This window comes from Hippocampus comes, unplaced genomic scaffold (assembly GCF_001891065.2).
Source record: "Hippocampus comes isolate QL1 unplaced genomic scaffold, H_comes_QL1_v1.1 scaffold345, whole genome shotgun sequence".
NCBI lineage: Eukaryota > Metazoa > Chordata > Actinopteri > Syngnathiformes > Syngnathidae > Hippocampus > Hippocampus comes.
Window position 1 is genome coordinate 1,949,357 of NW_017805538.1, and position 16,156 is coordinate 1,965,512.

Here is a 16,156-nt window from a genome sequence, read left to right on the forward strand (position 1 = left end):
CTTTTGGGTTCCACGTCCTCCGGCGGACCGCAGAAGAATGAATGGCCGTCGCCAAGGTCCACCAAGTGGGCCAGCCCAGGCGGTGGCGAACCGCTGCTTCGGTGGGCGTGATCAACATGCCGGAGAGTCACCAATCACAGACCGGACACCAGTAACAACAAATCCAAAGCGAGCTGCCGTGGAAGGAGCCAATCAGGACAACGCTCGCGTTCCTCATTATGGGAGTTGGGCAAACCGCTTCGATAAAATTCAAATATATAATGATAATGTAATATATGTTCATGTGTTGAAAAAAATATTTTAAAAAATAATGTAAATAATCAATTTGCGGGCAGATTAGTCACCAATGAAAGAGCGCTAAGAACCAATCAAAAGCAAGCCGCCGCGTAAGTAGCCAATCAGGATGCCAGCAGCCGCGATTTGTGAGGAAAAAGATCGAATTTTTTTTTTTAATGTAAACACTTTAGTTATTTTTTTCCCAAAAGCGTAGTAATAATAACAAGAATAATATGAAATAGACACAAACACTATGAACAGCAGCAAGGTTGCCACATCTGCCTCAGAGTTCTTCGGTTGGAATCTCAACGTGGCCAATTTTCCGGGCGGAAGCAGACATCGCCAACCAGGGCACCAGCAAACGTCATTGTGGTTAGAAACAAATTATTTGATGATTAGATTTTATTTAAAAATAGACAGATTAAAATATAATACCACTATTTACAATAATACAAATACCCGTTATAATTTAGTTCATTTTGCAAACGATTAAAACATATATATATATATATATATATATATATCAAAAAAAAAATCTTTACCCGTGTTCTGTTCATGTGAGAAATTCAGTACAGTGTGAAGATTCTTGTGCCCTCAATTGACCATTGGGATGATCTGTCTCCAAATCCATCCGTTGTATTTGTTTTGACCTTCCCATTTGTCAAGTTGCCTCAGCAATGTCATAAATGATGTGCAGTTGTAAATGCAGCCCTAGTTGGCGTGAAATGTAATTGCCTGTGGAAACGTGTTGCAAAGTCTTTTTAATGGGAGGAGGAAGACGGACGGATGGACGACTCTGTCACTTCTTCCAAACCTGGACAACAATGAAAACTAAATTTAAAAAGCTGGGTCACAAATACTAGTTTAGGAAGTAAATCAAGTAATGTTCACAGAGGACCGTCGTTGTTGTTGTACAGTGTCTTGCATGTTCCTTCATATACGCCTGTTATATTAGTGTAGTCAGTAGAGTAGAAACAAGCAAAATATTAAAAATCTGCATCAGCATCACTGTCTCTTGGCTTTCTTGCTGTAAACAGAACTCCATCTTGTGTGAACTCCACTTGTTCTTGAGCAAAACCCCGCTGAGGTCAGGCACACATTAGCTGAAGTGTTTGAGGATAAGCTGTTTGCGAAGCTCCTCAGCCTGAACGTCACGGTCCTCGGGTCTCTGCTCCAGAGTTTCGGGCTGCTCCAGGGGGTCCGTCCTTTCCAGAGTCCAGGCATCTAATCCTGACTGGAGGGAGGCGTTGTGGAGAACACAACAAGCCAACACGATGGATGCGCTCCTTTCTGGTGAGTACTGTGCAGAGCAGTGATGGCAACAGTACTTTAGTTCGGGGATTGTACATGTCAGAAGCATACAGTGTGTGTTCTGTAATGTTCGCTTTCTCAATATAAATAAAAGTGAAATACCTGCAAGTATCCTTTGGTGCCATCTAAACATCTGAATCTAGTCTGGATGGCTCGAAACGTTCTATCCACAATCTCATGTGTAGCTGTGTGAGCAAGATTGTATCCAAACTCTGCAGGGGATTCAGGGCAATCCACCGGGGTCATCAACCACCTCCTTAGAGGATAACGGCTATCACCTAATAAGCAGAAAACCTTAAAAATATTTTTCACCATCAAAAGAACTACACTTCTAGATGTTACCTGGCGATACAAAGATTCTTACCCAGCAAATAGCCCTCCTCAGTTTCTTGCATGTCTTTATGTAGGACAGATCTTTCCAGAACATCTACACTTTTGAGCCCACCGGGCCAGTGAGTCTCTGCGCTAAGTAACAAGCCTCGGGCATCGCAAACAAGCTGACAGCCAATGGAGTGAAATCCCTTCTTGTTCACGTATGACGAGTCTTCGCTGTTTGGAGCCTTGATGGCAACCTGAACGCAGTCAAGCACTCCGAGAACACCCGTCAATCCTGCCACCCTCTGGAACTCCTGGGAGGTCTGCTCTCGGATCATGGCCTCTCTACACAAACACCATTCTTCATCTACATCAGTTCATCAAGATACACATCTTGATTATTCATTTACCTGTGCAATGTAATGAACTGAGGAGCTTTCTCAACCAGAGCTCTGGTCACATTGGAAACACATCTGGACATGGACGCTTGGCTGATTCCAATAGTATCTCCCATTGATGTCTGGAAAGAGCCGGATGTATAGAAGCCCAACGCGGCCAGGACCTGGACCTCAGGACTGATGGCTCTGGATCTCTGTGTGCGTCTACAGAGGGACTGGTAGACAAGAGAAACAAAATACCATGCTAGCTCTCCGAAAGATAGAGTGATAGTGTGCTCTTGAAAGCATGAGAGACGTTTACCTCACTGAGTAACTCGACCAAGTATAGGATAAACTCTCTGGGGAAGCCAAATTGTGTGAGAAGGAAGTCGTCTGATACAGAGCCCACGTCAAAACGGTCCAGGGTCTTGTGACCGCGGCCATGCAACAGTAGATCACAGTCCAAAATGGCTATTGAGATGGCCATGCTGCTTATAAAAATCACAATAAATACCCATTTAAATTACAATATATTCTGGTGAACATTCACCCTATTCAAATGTCACCCATTAATTTGGCTTTTCACTGAATATAATCTCCATAAATAAATGTTACCCGGTTGCATAAAGACCACCTTTTATGTGAATGAATTGAAACTAACCTGCGAAATAAACCAGACTGAAGATGTGTCAAATTAGGTCGTATATGTCAGCTGTAAACATCTTCACTCTAGGCCAGCAATTCACATACGCAATATCGGAAATTTTGACACACAATGCACACAAACGATAAAACAAACCACTTTTAGATGTTTTCCGATTTACCTTCTCAGCCAACTACGTCGATGCAGAAAAAGTGCCTTACTACACTCGTTCTTAGATTCGGCCAAATTATTTTTAAGGCTATGCCTCATACATATCACTTTTAATGGCAAAACCAGGCTTTATTTCTAACAAAATGTCATAGAGTAAAAACAGCCAAATGATTCTTTGCATTTTTCATTTTTATATGGCCTCCATACAAATTCGCGAAAGTGCAATTGGGAAAGCTTTGTTTGCTAAACACGTCGACATGGGGAAGATAAACAGAAATGTAGCATACCCGCACTTGACGTTGTTTACATCAGAATTGGTCTTATTCGTGATTCTGTAAAATTGAATCGAAGGTCCGATTGATCGAGCTGGTTTGTACCTCATCAAAGACACGTTGCTAAAGGAAAAGCTAATGTAGGTGTGCTTTTTATGATTGGTTTGAAATCTGCGACGTCCAGCTAGCTGAATGGCCTGCATAGCATTGGCCTTGGACTGATTAATCAGTTCCTTTGATGGAGAACCTATTAACTCAATGTCGCCTTGCCAGGTTCTACGTGTTATGGTGTACATTACAAAGTGTTATCCATTAAAGTTCCGAATCACTTCTATACAGTCGATCTATGGGCATTGTAATAGCGACATAGAGGCCGCACTGGCTTCACATATATGTTTCTGCTGTCATAATTTCATGAAGTAACAATAATTATCCACAACGTCATGATTCTAACTGCGTTGTTTTATGTATCGTACTATATATTTGAGTGTATATTATTTAAAAAGCTGCATATCGAATGCAAGTTTGAAATTCGACTTCATATCCAATGGGGATTTTTTGTTGCTGTTTGTTTGTTTGAGCGACAGATCTATATGTTCGTTTACGGCAGTGCTGTATTATTAACAGTGTGGTGCCTGTTCGTTGCTGTCATTTATGCTTTTTAAACAGGTCCATTATGTGCTCATGCTCAATTGCAGGGTCGTAACAACATGGACAGTGACCTGAGTCCACAGGATAAAAAAGACTTGGATAAGTTCATCAAGTTCTTTGCCTTAAAGGTGAGTAGATGCTTCAAAATAAATTATAATGGCTTTATTCTTGCTAGTTTTAAAATAAATTGAACTTTTCTTGATTGTGTTCAACAACAGTTTCATCGTATTGTTGATGTGTTTGTAGACTGTTCAGGTGATAGTGCAGGCTCGCCTTGGTGAGAAGATATGTACTCGCTCGTCTTCAACACCAACTGGCTCTGACTGGGTAAGGCTAAAGTGTTTTATTTATTTATTTTTTTGAGCGCAGATCTAACATTTTTAATTGATTGGCTTTGTGTACACGCGTGCTCTTCACAATGTGCAGGCACCATTGTTAGTTTTAATTATCGGGAAACATATACACAAATGAAATGTGCTGAGACTTTGCCACCACCGAGGGTCCCGCATGCAGCTCAGAAAGATGTGATACAGTATTTACAAACCCAAACCCAATGAAGTTGAGAGGTTGTGTTCAACATAAATGAAAACAGAGCAAATTATTTGCAAATCATGTTCAACATATAATTAATTGAACACACTACAATGAAAAAAAGATATTTTAAGTTTAAATTGACAAACTCTATTGTTTTTAGCAAATAATCACTAACTTAGCATTTTATGGCTTCAACACATTCCCAATAATAATGCTTGCTTCTGTGTTACATCACCTTTTATTTTAACAATGTTCAATAAACGTTTGGGAACTGAGGGCACTAATTGTTGTAGCTTTGTAGGTGGAATCCTTTCCCATTCTTACTTGATTTACAACTTCAGCCGTTCAACAGTCCAGGGTCTCCCTTGTCGTATTTTACGCTTCATAATGAGGCACATATTTTCAGTGGTAGACAAGTCTGGACTGTAGGCAGGCCAGTCTAGTAGTCATACTACGCTGTTGTAACACATGCAGAATGTGGTTTGGCATTGTCTTACTGAAATGAGCATGAGCGTCCATGAAACAGGCATAGCTTGGATGGCAGCATTTGTTTCTCCACAACCTGTATGTACCATTCAGCATTAATGGTGCCTTCACAGATGTCGAAATTACGTATGCCATTGGCACAAACATCTCTCTCGCTCTTAAATCAGATTGTAACCGCTTTGTTGAATTCAACTTAAAGGTTGTTTACATTGCTTGTGTTTCATTTTAAGTGTGGGTGTAATTTTTTTGAAATGTTTTATTTTGTAGTTCAATTTAGCAATCAAAGACATCCCCGAAGTCACCCATGAAGCCAAGAAAGCATTGGCTGGCCAACTTCCAGGCGTGGGACACTCAATGTGCGTGGAGATCTCTCTAAAGACTTCTGAGGTAAAATCCTCATTTCTAAAATGCCTTAAAGTTAAAAAGTCAACATTTTATGGACCCATGCTACCCTGACTCACACACTGACAATACCCAACCGAATAGAACCAACAAATGCATAATGTGCAAATGTTGTATTGGTGGAATATATAAAAATAAAATACAAATGTAACAAGAAATGCAACACAATTGCACATTGTGCAATAAGCATACAGTATAGCTGGTGCTCTTCTGTCACCGATACACCCCAGCACGTCACCTGACTTCTCAACTTCCCTTTGCTGTAGACAACCCCAGGTAAGAATGAGAGCCTCACCAGTTTCAGCGGATGTTCAAGTATGTCGAAAAAAAGCAGGACACAAAACTAATCATTTCAAATGGCAACTTTCTGGCTTTAAGAAACACTTACATTTTTAGACCAAGCAGAGGAAAAGAAAATATAGACTCACTTAATTCTGAGGAATAAATTATGGAATGACTCTGCACATTTCCATTCCCAAACCCTGCATCAGATTAGATCTGCTCGCAAGTCTACAGTTAAACGGGAGTGATCACACCTTTGAGACCTGTTGCACCAAGTGGCCTCACATGAATCAGAGCGCCAACATGAGAGATGTTAAGTGAAACAAAGGGGGAGAGCAGTTTGAAACTTCTTAAAGAAGGTAAATCATCACGCAATGTTCCAAAAGATGTTGGTTGTTGGTTGACGGCTGTGTCTAAAATCTTGACTGTCGTGGCCTGCAAATCGTAAGGATGTGAATCCCTTTGAAAGTCTTTGCTGAAACTTGAAGACAGTGGTCCATGACAATGTTCCAACCTGCAAAGCTGATCTGGCAAACGCAATCAGCGAAAGATGGAGCCAGATGGATGAAGAGTACTGTTTTGTCACCGATGAGACGTCAAGCTTTCTTAAAAGCCAGAGGTGGTGCAACAAAGTACTGGTGCTGTGTTGAAGTGTACCTTTGCTGTTATTTTTTTTGGGTAGTTTTTCATGATTCCAATTTTTTTTTCTCAGAATTGAGCGATTCCATTTTTTCCCTTCTGCTTGGTCTTAACCATGGTGTCAAAGTCAAGGCCCGGGGGCCAGATCCGGCCCGCCACATCATATTATGTGGCCCGCGAAAGCAAATTATCTGCGTCAACTTCCATTATCCTTGCTTAAATCTGTACCGAAATCTCAAATTGTCAGACGTAATAAATAATGGTAACATTTTGCAATAAGTTTGTTACCCTGTTTGCACTCATTTGAGCAATAATCGAACAAATACTTGACTGATTTCAAAACTTGTCAGCCATCATTTTATTTATTTATTTTTTTTTGTGTACAAGTAATAAATGTGATGATTGAACATTTATTCTGCTTCACTGTCATAACGGCCCTCTGATGGATGACGTAACTCTGAAGTCGCCCGCGACAAAAATGAGTTTGACACCCCTGGTCTAAACAAATACCTGTTACTGACCAGTACTACCACATATTTAATTTGATATCTTGTCGTGTTTCTTAAAGCCCAATAGTTGTCGTTTAAAATTACTTTAGTTTTGCGTCATGCTATTATTTCTACAAATTTAAACCACTGACTGAACATCCTCAGAGACTGGTGATTCCACAATGTTTGTCAGGAGTTGCAGAAGCTACAGTATAAAGAATTATACCGCCATAAAAATAGATGAAATACAATTTTGTCTTTTATGGACGGATGGGTGGCACAATTCCAATCGTATCAGTTACTGGAATTTATAAATTTATTTTATTGCTTGGAGTGAAGTCAGTGAATAGATAAGCCACATATTGTTTCCCAGAGTCCACTAACTTGCCTTGAATACTCAAGCAGCAACCAGCCAGAGGACTCATAGGAGAATAGGCGTGCTGCAGGTCTAGGGTGGGTAGGTGAATGAAGGCCTCAAACCTGTGCCTTCTGATTTAGTGCAAAGATTAAAACCGTGAAGCAATGTTAGTCAAGCGCGGACCAGCCCAACTGGACAATCATGTGCCTGTCTTTCTTCCAGGGGGACTCGATGGAGTTAGAGACTTGGTGCCTGGAGATGAATGAAAAGTAAGATTTTTTTTTTCCTTACAAATGTAGGGAAAAAAGTAAGGCCAAATTCATTTCAAGAAACATTTGTAGCTTATTTATTTGAAAGAGAAAAACTGTCTGGAAAAATAGATGATATACATGGCTGCAGAGCAGGCGTGTCCAGCTCCGGGCCTGGAGGGCCACCGTCTTGCCTGTTTTCCATCTCTCTCGGCTGCAACACGCTTGATTCAGCTGATCAAATCATCAGCCAGCTCTGAAGCAGCATTGGAACGATCCTGATGATTTGAATCAGCTGTCTTGCTCCTGGGAGAGCTGGAAAAAAAGGCAGGACAAGTGACCTTTGAGGACTGAGTTTGGACACCCCTGCTGTAGTGGTACAAGATAGGGCCAGAAGTTCTGAAAATTTTTGTTTACCTGCAGTGACAGGAACATCACGATGCTTGGGGTAATTTTCTTTCCCATCACCTGAGACAACTCTCTCCTTCACTTCCTCATGTTCATTTGTAATGTGTTCACACGCGGTGTCACCAAACAGCACAAGTGATTACTTGTCACAGGCAAGTCATGACTGCCAACATGTTTGAAGACACCTGTGATGCTAAATAGAGGACACACCTTGGTTGAACATGTCCCCATGGTCAAATTAGTTTATTATTTTCTCGGGCACTCTAATTTTTGTCCAAACCTGTTGCACAATTTAAAAAAAAAAAAAAAAAAAAGAAATCTGTTAGACAACAATTCAAAAGCATAGTGTGATTATCATTTGTCATTCGTATTGTACCGGTAGTGTATTTTATTTTTATTTTTTTGTCTTTCATTAATAGAGGAGTAACCAACAATTTTGTACACATGCGTATCTGCTGATGAGACTGCAATGTAACCACTTACATGTACAAATGGGATATATACCATCAGTGCCAGCCCGACATCATTGGAATGTGTTGATTAGTCAACACGCTTGCACATACTGAAGCAACACAAATGAACATGTTAAAACAAATGCTGTAAATCTAGAGTGTAGCGAAACTGTGGACAATTATACTGCATGTATGATACATTATAGGTGTGACCATCATCCAGAGGGGAGGTTGCCCTTCTTTAAATTAATTCCTATTTGTATTATTGTTGACAGCAGTCTTATTGTTGACTTCTGCTTTGCGCCACTACTCGCGCATGCGTGAGATAAATGTCCTTTGAGATGCACATGGAAATAGCGAGTGGGAAAAAAAATATGATCTAGGCATTCAATCGTTATCGGACGCTCTGATGTTTGAATCCAACCCGAGAGGGCAGAAACAAAATGAGTCAACATATTTTTTTCCTCTGTAGGTGTGATAAGGACATTAAAGTGTCGTATACCGTCTACGACCGTTTGTCCGTCCTTCTCAAGTCTCTGCTGGCCGTCACGCGAGTAACGCCTGCCTACAAACTTTCCAGAAAGCAGGGACATGACTATGTGATATTATACAGGTGATTTAACATCGGTTTGTCATCGCTTGTCACCCAACGTTCCGTCTGCTCATTGTTTTTGCCTCTTGTTTAGGATCTATTTTGGGGAAGTTCAGATGAGAGGATTAGGAGAAGGTAGTTGTTATTCGGCTCTGTGTTGTATTGTCGATGGTTACAATTCCTACCATCATCCAAAGATTTTTTTTATTTATTTTTTTTGCATCAATAGCTTGCGCAATCAAGTTGTTGCTCCTCATTTTTGAAGGTTTCCAGACGGTGCGTATTGGTGTTGTGGGAACTCCCGTTGGCACTGTGACACTTTCTTGTGCCTATCGCACCAATCTGGCTTTAATGTCCAACAGGTCGGTAGTGTTTACTGTCTCATGTGACTTTTCATCTTGTAGCTGCCGTCATAGAATGTACAGTGAACGTGCTGCAAATGCATCTTGCTCTTGCAGACAGTTTGAGCGGTCTGTGCCCATCATGGGGATCATTGTGGACCACTTTGTGGACCCTCCCTGTGGCAGCCAGCGACCTGCAAATATGGGTCAGCCTTGCAACTACAGGTACCTAATACACTCGTAAAAAGGGTTTTGAATGTTTCCTTTCCCAGCTTTTATCCAGCCAAGGCACATATTTTATTTTGGAAAAAAAAATCTCATACTAAACTACCCCCCAAAAAATTGTCAAATAAAATATAACACAGTGAATTGAAATAATGGTCATCTCTCAATTTACTCACAAAAATCTGTGGCGTAATATAGCTATCAAAAAGATATATGCGTGATTGATTTGTATCCGCAATAATGCAAATTTATGTTTGAATTCATTCCCTGTGAATACGAATACAAATTGTGTGGACTTGATTAGTTTTTCCTTTTTTTTTTTTTTTTTTTTTTTTTTACAACTCACTTTGTACTCACAAGGAAAAAATTCACACCCACAAATTATTACCATTAAGGATACGTCACTTCTTTTTCACAGTTATCTTACTCTATAAAAATCTGGACATGTTTTGTTGGACACAAATCTGACACGTGCAGGAATTAAAGAAAGTCACACCCACATTATTCTTAAATAATACTTAACTGACCCATGAACAAATTCCAATCTCCCCTGCCCCAGAGCACCAGACGATGATCATGGCGAAGCATTTGCAGGGGTTCAGGATTCACAGGAGGTTTGCACAACTTCCTTCTCCACTTCCCCGCCCTCCCAGGTAAGACGACAACCTCTCTCCCCCTTTAACCCTTTCCCTACTACATTTAAGTTGCTTGGATAAACCAATGTGCTCAAAAGATCGAACTCTTTCTCTACTCGCGTACTTGTTTTTCATGTCTCATTCTTTCCTCTTTTCTTCCCGCCACTGGACCGCTTTTCAGTGCATCTGTACACTGAGTCCTTCTCCTTCTAAACTGTCTAAGGCCCTTCCTCTGGACAATCCACAGTTTCCGCTGGTTCCTGGTCTTGTCACTCACACTGTGAGTCTACACTGGCACGTCTTTTTGGTTTAGTTGGATTTCAGTCTGCTTACACTTGTGCTTTTATCTACCTTGACTCTTTTCCATCACGACTAACTTACTAACGACAGGACTGACAAGCGCAGTCGATACACACTGAATTTGACAAAGATTATTCATACGTCTGTTCTCTCATTTGTTTGCACATGTAGCTGTACAATTCCAGGCTATCCTACCAGCCTCCTCTTCTAGCAGGAACTACTGAGCTTTGCCATACTGCTGCCAATCCAAACCAGGTAACAATCGGACCGATAATGTAAGGCGCAAACGCCTCCGCTTGCAAATTGGACGCTGACACGTTCCAGACAAACATTCAAGTTTATGCTCTTCAGACACTGCATGCCGGGAAGGAGGATGGGGTCATGTTGCATCCAGCGCAGCCTTATCATGCCACCGATGCACATCTGACACTGGAGCACATGCCCAACACGCCTGCCAGCTGGTAATTGTATCTTGACGTCATTTCACAAATTCAATGATATGATTTTTATTTTATTTAATTTTTTTTGGGTGGTAGTTTGGCTGCTGTCGTGTGTTGACCTTACGTGTTGTTTCTTTTCCCAGTGGAGACGACGACAATTTGTCCCACAGCGGAGAGGGAAGGAGGAGTGCTTCTCCCTCTGACCCAGTCGAGTCACTTAATGCATTGACGAGGAAAGTTGGAGCCTTTGTCAATAAGCCCAATACACGGGTAAGGAATATATGTATATATACACAACAAGAAAAAAAAAATTAGCATGATTCTACATAATGATGCAGCGGATATCAAACGTGTACACACCTCTGTTCAAATGCCAGGTCTTTGTCTAGCTCAAATGGGAAAAAAAATGTTTTAAAAGTCCATGGAAATAAAAATGAACCACTGAGGTGGTGATTGCACAAGTGCAATCTGTAAATGTTGCTTTTTCGAAACACAGGGGCTTAGTCAAGGTTGATGGAATTATGAGTAGTTCCATCAAACGTCAGTGGAGTGATCTGAAGAGGGCTTGACTTGCAAATCACGTTCAACCTTCATTTATTGATGAATTGAATACACTGCAAAGACAAGATATGAAATATTGATAAAGTTGATTGTTTTTCAAATAATCATGAACTTCAAATTTTATGGCTGCACACGTTCCAAATGAGCTGGAACAGGCAGCAAAAAAGACCTGAGAAAGTGGACGAATGCTCATCAAACAGCTGTTTGGAATGCCCCACAGGTGAAAAGGGCGAACTCGGACGAGGTGGGTGGCTTTGTCGTAAAAGAGCGCGGGTCCTCGACTGGCTTGCCTGCAGTCCAGACCTGTCTCCCATTGAAAATGTGTGGCGCATTATGAAGCGTAACAAATACAACAACGGAGATCCTGGACTATAGAACAGCTGAAGCTGTACATCAAGCACGAATGAAAAAGAATTGCACCTACAAGCCTTCAACAATTGGGGTCCCCACTTCCCAAATGTCTTTTGAATGTTGTGAAAAAAAAAACATGACCCTGCTTGAGCTTTTCTGGAACACGTTGCAGCCATAAAACTCAAAGTTAATGATTGTCTGCTAGAAACAATCGTTTCTCAGTTTGAACATTCAGTATGTTGTCTTTGTCGTGTCTTCAATGAAATCGAGGTTGAACGTGATTTGCAAATCATTGCGTTCTGTTTTTATGGAGAACACAGCTTCCCAACTCTATTTGAATTAGGTTTGCATTTTTTAACAAACACTCATGAAATGAAGATGGATTATAATATATGAATTTCAGATTTATGAAACACAAATGTTTTGGTCTTACAATAGCTTGGCTTGTGCGAAAAATTCAAGGCCATAAATGAACCATGAAATGATATCAAGGACAGTAATATCTACATAAATGAGGGATGTGAACTGACTAAACACTTTGACTTGCAGTCTTTATTAAATTGTTCAATATGATGTGTCAGAATTCCACGAGACCGGTGTGGCTGAAATATGAGTCAGTAAGTCATAAATCAGATTACAACTATAATGACAAACGTGTGGCTTTATCACTTCAACTTTTCATGAAATGATGTGTAAACACGTGGACTGCACTTTTCAAATTTCACAATGTGACAACTGAAAAAAAAAATTGGAGGTTGTTCATGTGTAAGCCCAAGTCTCCTCGACTGCAACACCGCCCTCCCCTCCCCCCAAACATATTTATTATAAATATGGGTGAAATTTTCCAGCTGGTACCCATTCACATGATGAGAGCCACGGACGAGCCTCCGTCGGCGGTCACCAGGCTTGACGCTCGTGGCTCCATCTCAGGGGCGGCTGCCTCAGGTGGCTGGCCGGCCGCTGGGGTGTGATGACAACCAACCCGTTTCTTGTCCATTTTAACTGTACTTTTAACTTCACTATAAACGCATAGGCTTAATCGACATTGGCTTCCAATCCAAATTGACATGTTCAGGTGACGCAGCAATTTCCACATCCCGGACGAGATCGCACAACCGGTGGATCGCCCTGGATTTATCTCGGGTCTGTCAGGTGGAAAAGTAAACAAAAGCGGGGCTGCTGAGCCGGGGTATCGCTAAACTAATAGCGAACCACTCAAACCTCCGCTGCCGAGACTCCGCTTCTCTAACGCCGCATCCGCAACACACAAAACGGGTGATCTGGAACTACAGCGAGCGGGAAATCGCTACGTTCGAGACTGTTGAATTTCATAAATCAGAGAAGACTATTGAGACACTCAGATTTAATCTGGATGCTTCGGTGCAACAAGAAACAAAGGCAGCGGAACAACGTTAAGTTTTCGTGCCAGATCATTATGATGTCCAGTAATGCGCAAACAACAGCCTACCTCAACTTTATTGCATGTTCGCGACCCCCAGTGACCATAAGAGTTTCAGAAAATGGATGGATGGCTAGCAAACGTGACACTGCACTATTTCCTCCTGCCACAATAGTGATGAACACCTTTTTTAATTCAAACAGCCATAGCTTGGCTGCTGTGTAAATAATGAAGCAGTAACACACACACACACACACGCACACACACACACACACACACACACACACACACATCTCTCTCTCTCTCTCTCTCTTACTGACAGAATTTTACAAGTGAATATAAATTGTTCAAGAAGGGAATATCTATTGTTTGACATCTCTGTCAATGTGAAGCGGTCAAAAATGTTGGCGCAATTCACTTTTGCACTGGTGCACCCAGTCCAAAAAGTTTGTCTCAAGGCCTGTATATGTCACTTCTCCATGGAGAAGCCATCAGGAGAAGATGGCCGAACTGGCTGACCTCGATAAAGATCGCTGCCAAGAGTGCGGAGCTAAGGAGTTCACGTTCCCTGAACTTTATTGAATTTATTGATTGTTGAGTTTCCATTTTACATTTTTCAGGAATCGCTATCCTCCCTACAGTCCCAGGCTGGAAAAAGTAACGACAGTGGCTTATGTCAGAAACAAAACCCAAAAAAGTGTATTGCAGTGTATATTCTTGATGCAACATTAGAAATGATGACCAAATATGTAGCTTTCAGCGCTGATACTTTTTTGGTGTGTTTTTAGCTATCGGCCTCGATGGACCTGCCATTTGCTGCATTTGCTCCCAGGGGCCTCGACTCTGAGGACAATGATCCAATGGTAAGCGTGGATGTCATGGGTTCACTCTGCATTGGCCCTGGCCCCTGACGACTTGAGAATTACATTGCGTACATCTGTGTGCGTGTGTGTGTGCGTGCGTGCGCGCGCCAGGTCCATCCTCCAGACTCTCCTTCCTGCATGTCCCCTCTGCAGGCCAGCCTCCATTCTCAGGGCTCGGAGGGCTCAGGGCAGCACGATGACTTTGTCATGGTCGACTTTGTACGTCCGTAATCTCAACTCTTTGAGAAGTGCTGCAATTTCCTCCCGACTTATTTCATGAATTAATTAATTATTATTATTATTTTTTAGCGGCCCGCTTTCTCGAAAGACGACTTGATGCCGATGGATTTAGGAACGTTCTACAGGGAGTTTCAAAACCCTCCACAACTGGCCAGCCTCTCGCTTCACATCAGTTCCCAGTCAATGGCTGATGATCTTGTCGTATGTTTTTTTTTTTTTTTTTTTTTTTTAACCTTTAGATGGCAAAATTCAGCAGTGTAATTTGTCACTAACAACAAGGTATGCGTGCAGGACTCGCTGCCAGAGAAACTGGCCATCTATGAGCGAAACATCGACGAGTTTGACGCCTTTGTGGATATGCTCCAGTAGAGAGACGTCGTCAGCAAGCAAAAGAAGTGATCGGCTGTCCTGCAAGACCCCACCAACTACATATAAGTTTCTTCCCTGACATGTTTTGGTCCCAAAGCCAGTAGTGTCGCAGCTTGTACAGAACATTCACTGTATATAGAACCTCTGACACGCACATGGGTCCTGCTTAAAATATTTCGCCTAGTCACTTTAAGTAAGCATCCGTGCAGTAAAAAAAGCATGTCCATTTTAATTAAATGTGCACTAAGTTAAAATCGGGGATGCAATCTGCCGGAATTACCTTGAAAATGTGTTTTGCTTCACAGAGTAACTGCAACACCTGTCAAAAATGGTGGAATCCCCACTCGCCGAGGATATTCATTCAGCCGTTGAAATTTGTAGAGAAGAAGTGGATGACAGACATGACACAAAACTAGAGTCATTTCAAATGGCGACTCTCTGGCTTCTGGCAAGGGAAAATGTGGTCGTCTGTAATACAGTAGTTACATTTTTAGACCAAGCAGAGGGAAAACAGTAAGGAATCACTCAGAGGAAATAATTTTGGAACAATGAGGCGGGAAAAAAAATGCAAAAGAACACTTCAACATACCACCTCTGGCTTTTTTGACAGATTGATGTCTCGGGGGCATGGACTTTAATAAGTGATAACGGTACTCTTCATCAATCTGGCTCCAACTTTCACAGATTGCTTTTGCCAGATGTGCTTTTGCAAGTTGGAGCTTTGTCATGGACAGTTTTCTTCAAGGTAAAATTGTGCATTTATTGAAGATGAAATGCAGCAGGGCCTTTTGCCAGAGGCAGTCCAGCCCAGATTTGCACCCACGATGAACCAAACTGACACCAAACACCGTCACCAGGTGATTCCAAAATAGTTTTTCTCTGACTATATTTTTTTTCCCCTTGATTTCATTTAGCATTTAAAAGTGCAAAAGATACTGTTTGAAGACTGTAGTTTTTTTTCTTCTCCCCCCTGGCCACAAATTTAAACAAGTGGATGAACATCCTCTGAGACTGGTGATTCCACAATTTTTGCCGGGGGCTGTAGTTGCCTAAAAGCGTTCAATCTTAAGCAAATGAAACTTTACACGACGATTGCTCTAGCTCCAAGTTCCCAGCTGGTCTGTGGATTTGAATTGAGTGCATCCCAAAACACTTGGCACAATAGTGTTGTTCAGTCAGAGATCGACAGAAATTCTGCAGCCTGCATCATCCTTCAAGATAATGTAGTTGTAAGCCATCAATGTTTTCATCGTAATAATGGGGGTGCCGTTAGCACTTAATACCTTACTCCAACACACATCTTAAAGGGAAGTCAAGATTTTTCTTGACAATATTTTAAGCACCCCCTCTCGTGCAAACACAGCATTCGGATTAACATGGCAGTTGTGGGATATGAATTAAGCAGCAAAATCCACCCGTTTCTAATCCATCTCAGGAGGCCATTTTACGACTTGCTCTTGACTAGAAATAACATCACAGTGCCGAATAAAGGCTCACCCTCCCAGGTCACTGCCTTACTGGTTCTGG

At 41.6% G+C, this 16,156-nt stretch overlaps 2 protein-coding genes across 5 annotated transcripts; one reads left to right on the forward strand and one right to left on the reverse strand.

The window, feature by feature from the left end:
- Positions 1 to 1,016: 1,016 nt before the first annotated feature.
- On the reverse strand, positions 1,017 to 3,269 carry harbi1 (harbinger transposase derived 1). Of its 3 annotated transcripts, none has more exons than XM_019878450.1 (6): positions 3,104 to 3,269; positions 2,602 to 2,767; positions 2,313 to 2,515; positions 1,952 to 2,247; positions 1,690 to 1,865; positions 1,017 to 1,576 (listed from the first exon to the last, which is right to left on the reverse strand). In XM_019878450.1, the coding sequence occupies exons 1-6, from the start codon at positions 3,190 to 3,192 to the stop codon at positions 1,376 to 1,378; spliced, it is 1,131 nt and encodes a 376-aa protein (XP_019734009.1). In that variant the 5' UTR covers positions 3,193 to 3,269; the 3' UTR covers positions 1,017 to 1,375. The 3 variants fall into 3 exon arrangements, with proteins under 3 accessions (XP_019734009.1, XP_019734010.1, XP_019734011.1); XM_019878451.1 differs by having other exon boundaries at positions 2,941 to 3,172; XM_019878452.1 differs by lacking the exon at positions 3,104 to 3,269 and adding an exon at positions 3,079 to 3,102.
- Positions 3,270 to 3,339: 70 nt separating this feature from the next.
- Positions 3,340 to 15,140, forward strand: atg13 (ATG13 autophagy related 13 homolog (S. cerevisiae)). 2 transcript variants are annotated; one of them, XM_019878448.1, is made up of 18 exons: positions 3,340 to 3,505; positions 4,064 to 4,144; positions 4,263 to 4,343; positions 5,304 to 5,423; positions 7,428 to 7,474; positions 8,786 to 8,926; positions 9,000 to 9,040; positions 9,171 to 9,267; positions 9,364 to 9,471; positions 10,031 to 10,124; positions 10,288 to 10,386; positions 10,578 to 10,661; positions 10,758 to 10,867; positions 10,990 to 11,116; positions 13,946 to 14,020; positions 14,132 to 14,239; positions 14,330 to 14,461; positions 14,552 to 15,140. In XM_019878448.1, the coding sequence occupies exons 2-18, from the start codon at positions 4,076 to 4,078 to the stop codon at positions 14,627 to 14,629; spliced, it is 1,611 nt and encodes a 536-aa protein (XP_019734007.1). In that variant the 5' UTR covers positions 3,340 to 3,505; positions 4,064 to 4,075; the 3' UTR covers positions 14,630 to 15,140. The 2 variants fall into 2 exon arrangements, with proteins under 2 accessions (XP_019734007.1, XP_019734008.1); XM_019878449.1 differs by lacking the exon at positions 10,288 to 10,386 and having other exon boundaries at positions 3,341 to 3,505.
- The last annotated feature ends 1,016 nt before the right edge of the window (positions 15,141 to 16,156 follow it).

What these genes read in the sequence shown, in the direction of transcription:
- harbi1 (XM_019878450.1), bottom strand. Translation starts at nt 3,192, where the DNA reads ATGAGGCATAGCCTTAAAAATAATTTGGCCGAATCTAAGAACGAGTGT. An exon ending in TGGTCGAGTTACTCAGTGAG is followed by an intron (nt 2,516 to 2,601) that starts GTAAACGTCTCT and finishes CTTGTCTACCAG; the next exon opens with TCCCTCTGTAGACGCACACA. An exon ending in TGAGGAGGGCTATTTGCTGG is followed by an intron (nt 1,866 to 1,951) that starts GTAAGAATCTTT and finishes TCTGCTTATTAG; the next exon opens with GTGATAGCCGTTATCCTCTA.
- atg13 (XM_019878448.1), top strand. Translation starts at nt 4,076, where the DNA reads ATGGACAGTGACCTGAGTCCACAGGATAAAAAAGACTTGGATAAGTTC. An exon ending in CCACTTCCCCGCCCTCCCAG is followed by an intron (nt 10,125 to 10,287) that starts GTAAGACGACAA and finishes ACCGCTTTTCAG; the next exon opens with TGCATCTGTACACTGAGTCC. An exon ending in CTGAGGACAATGATCCAATG is followed by an intron (nt 14,021 to 14,131) that starts GTAAGCGTGGAT and finishes TGCGCGCGCCAG; the next exon opens with GTCCATCCTCCAGACTCTCC.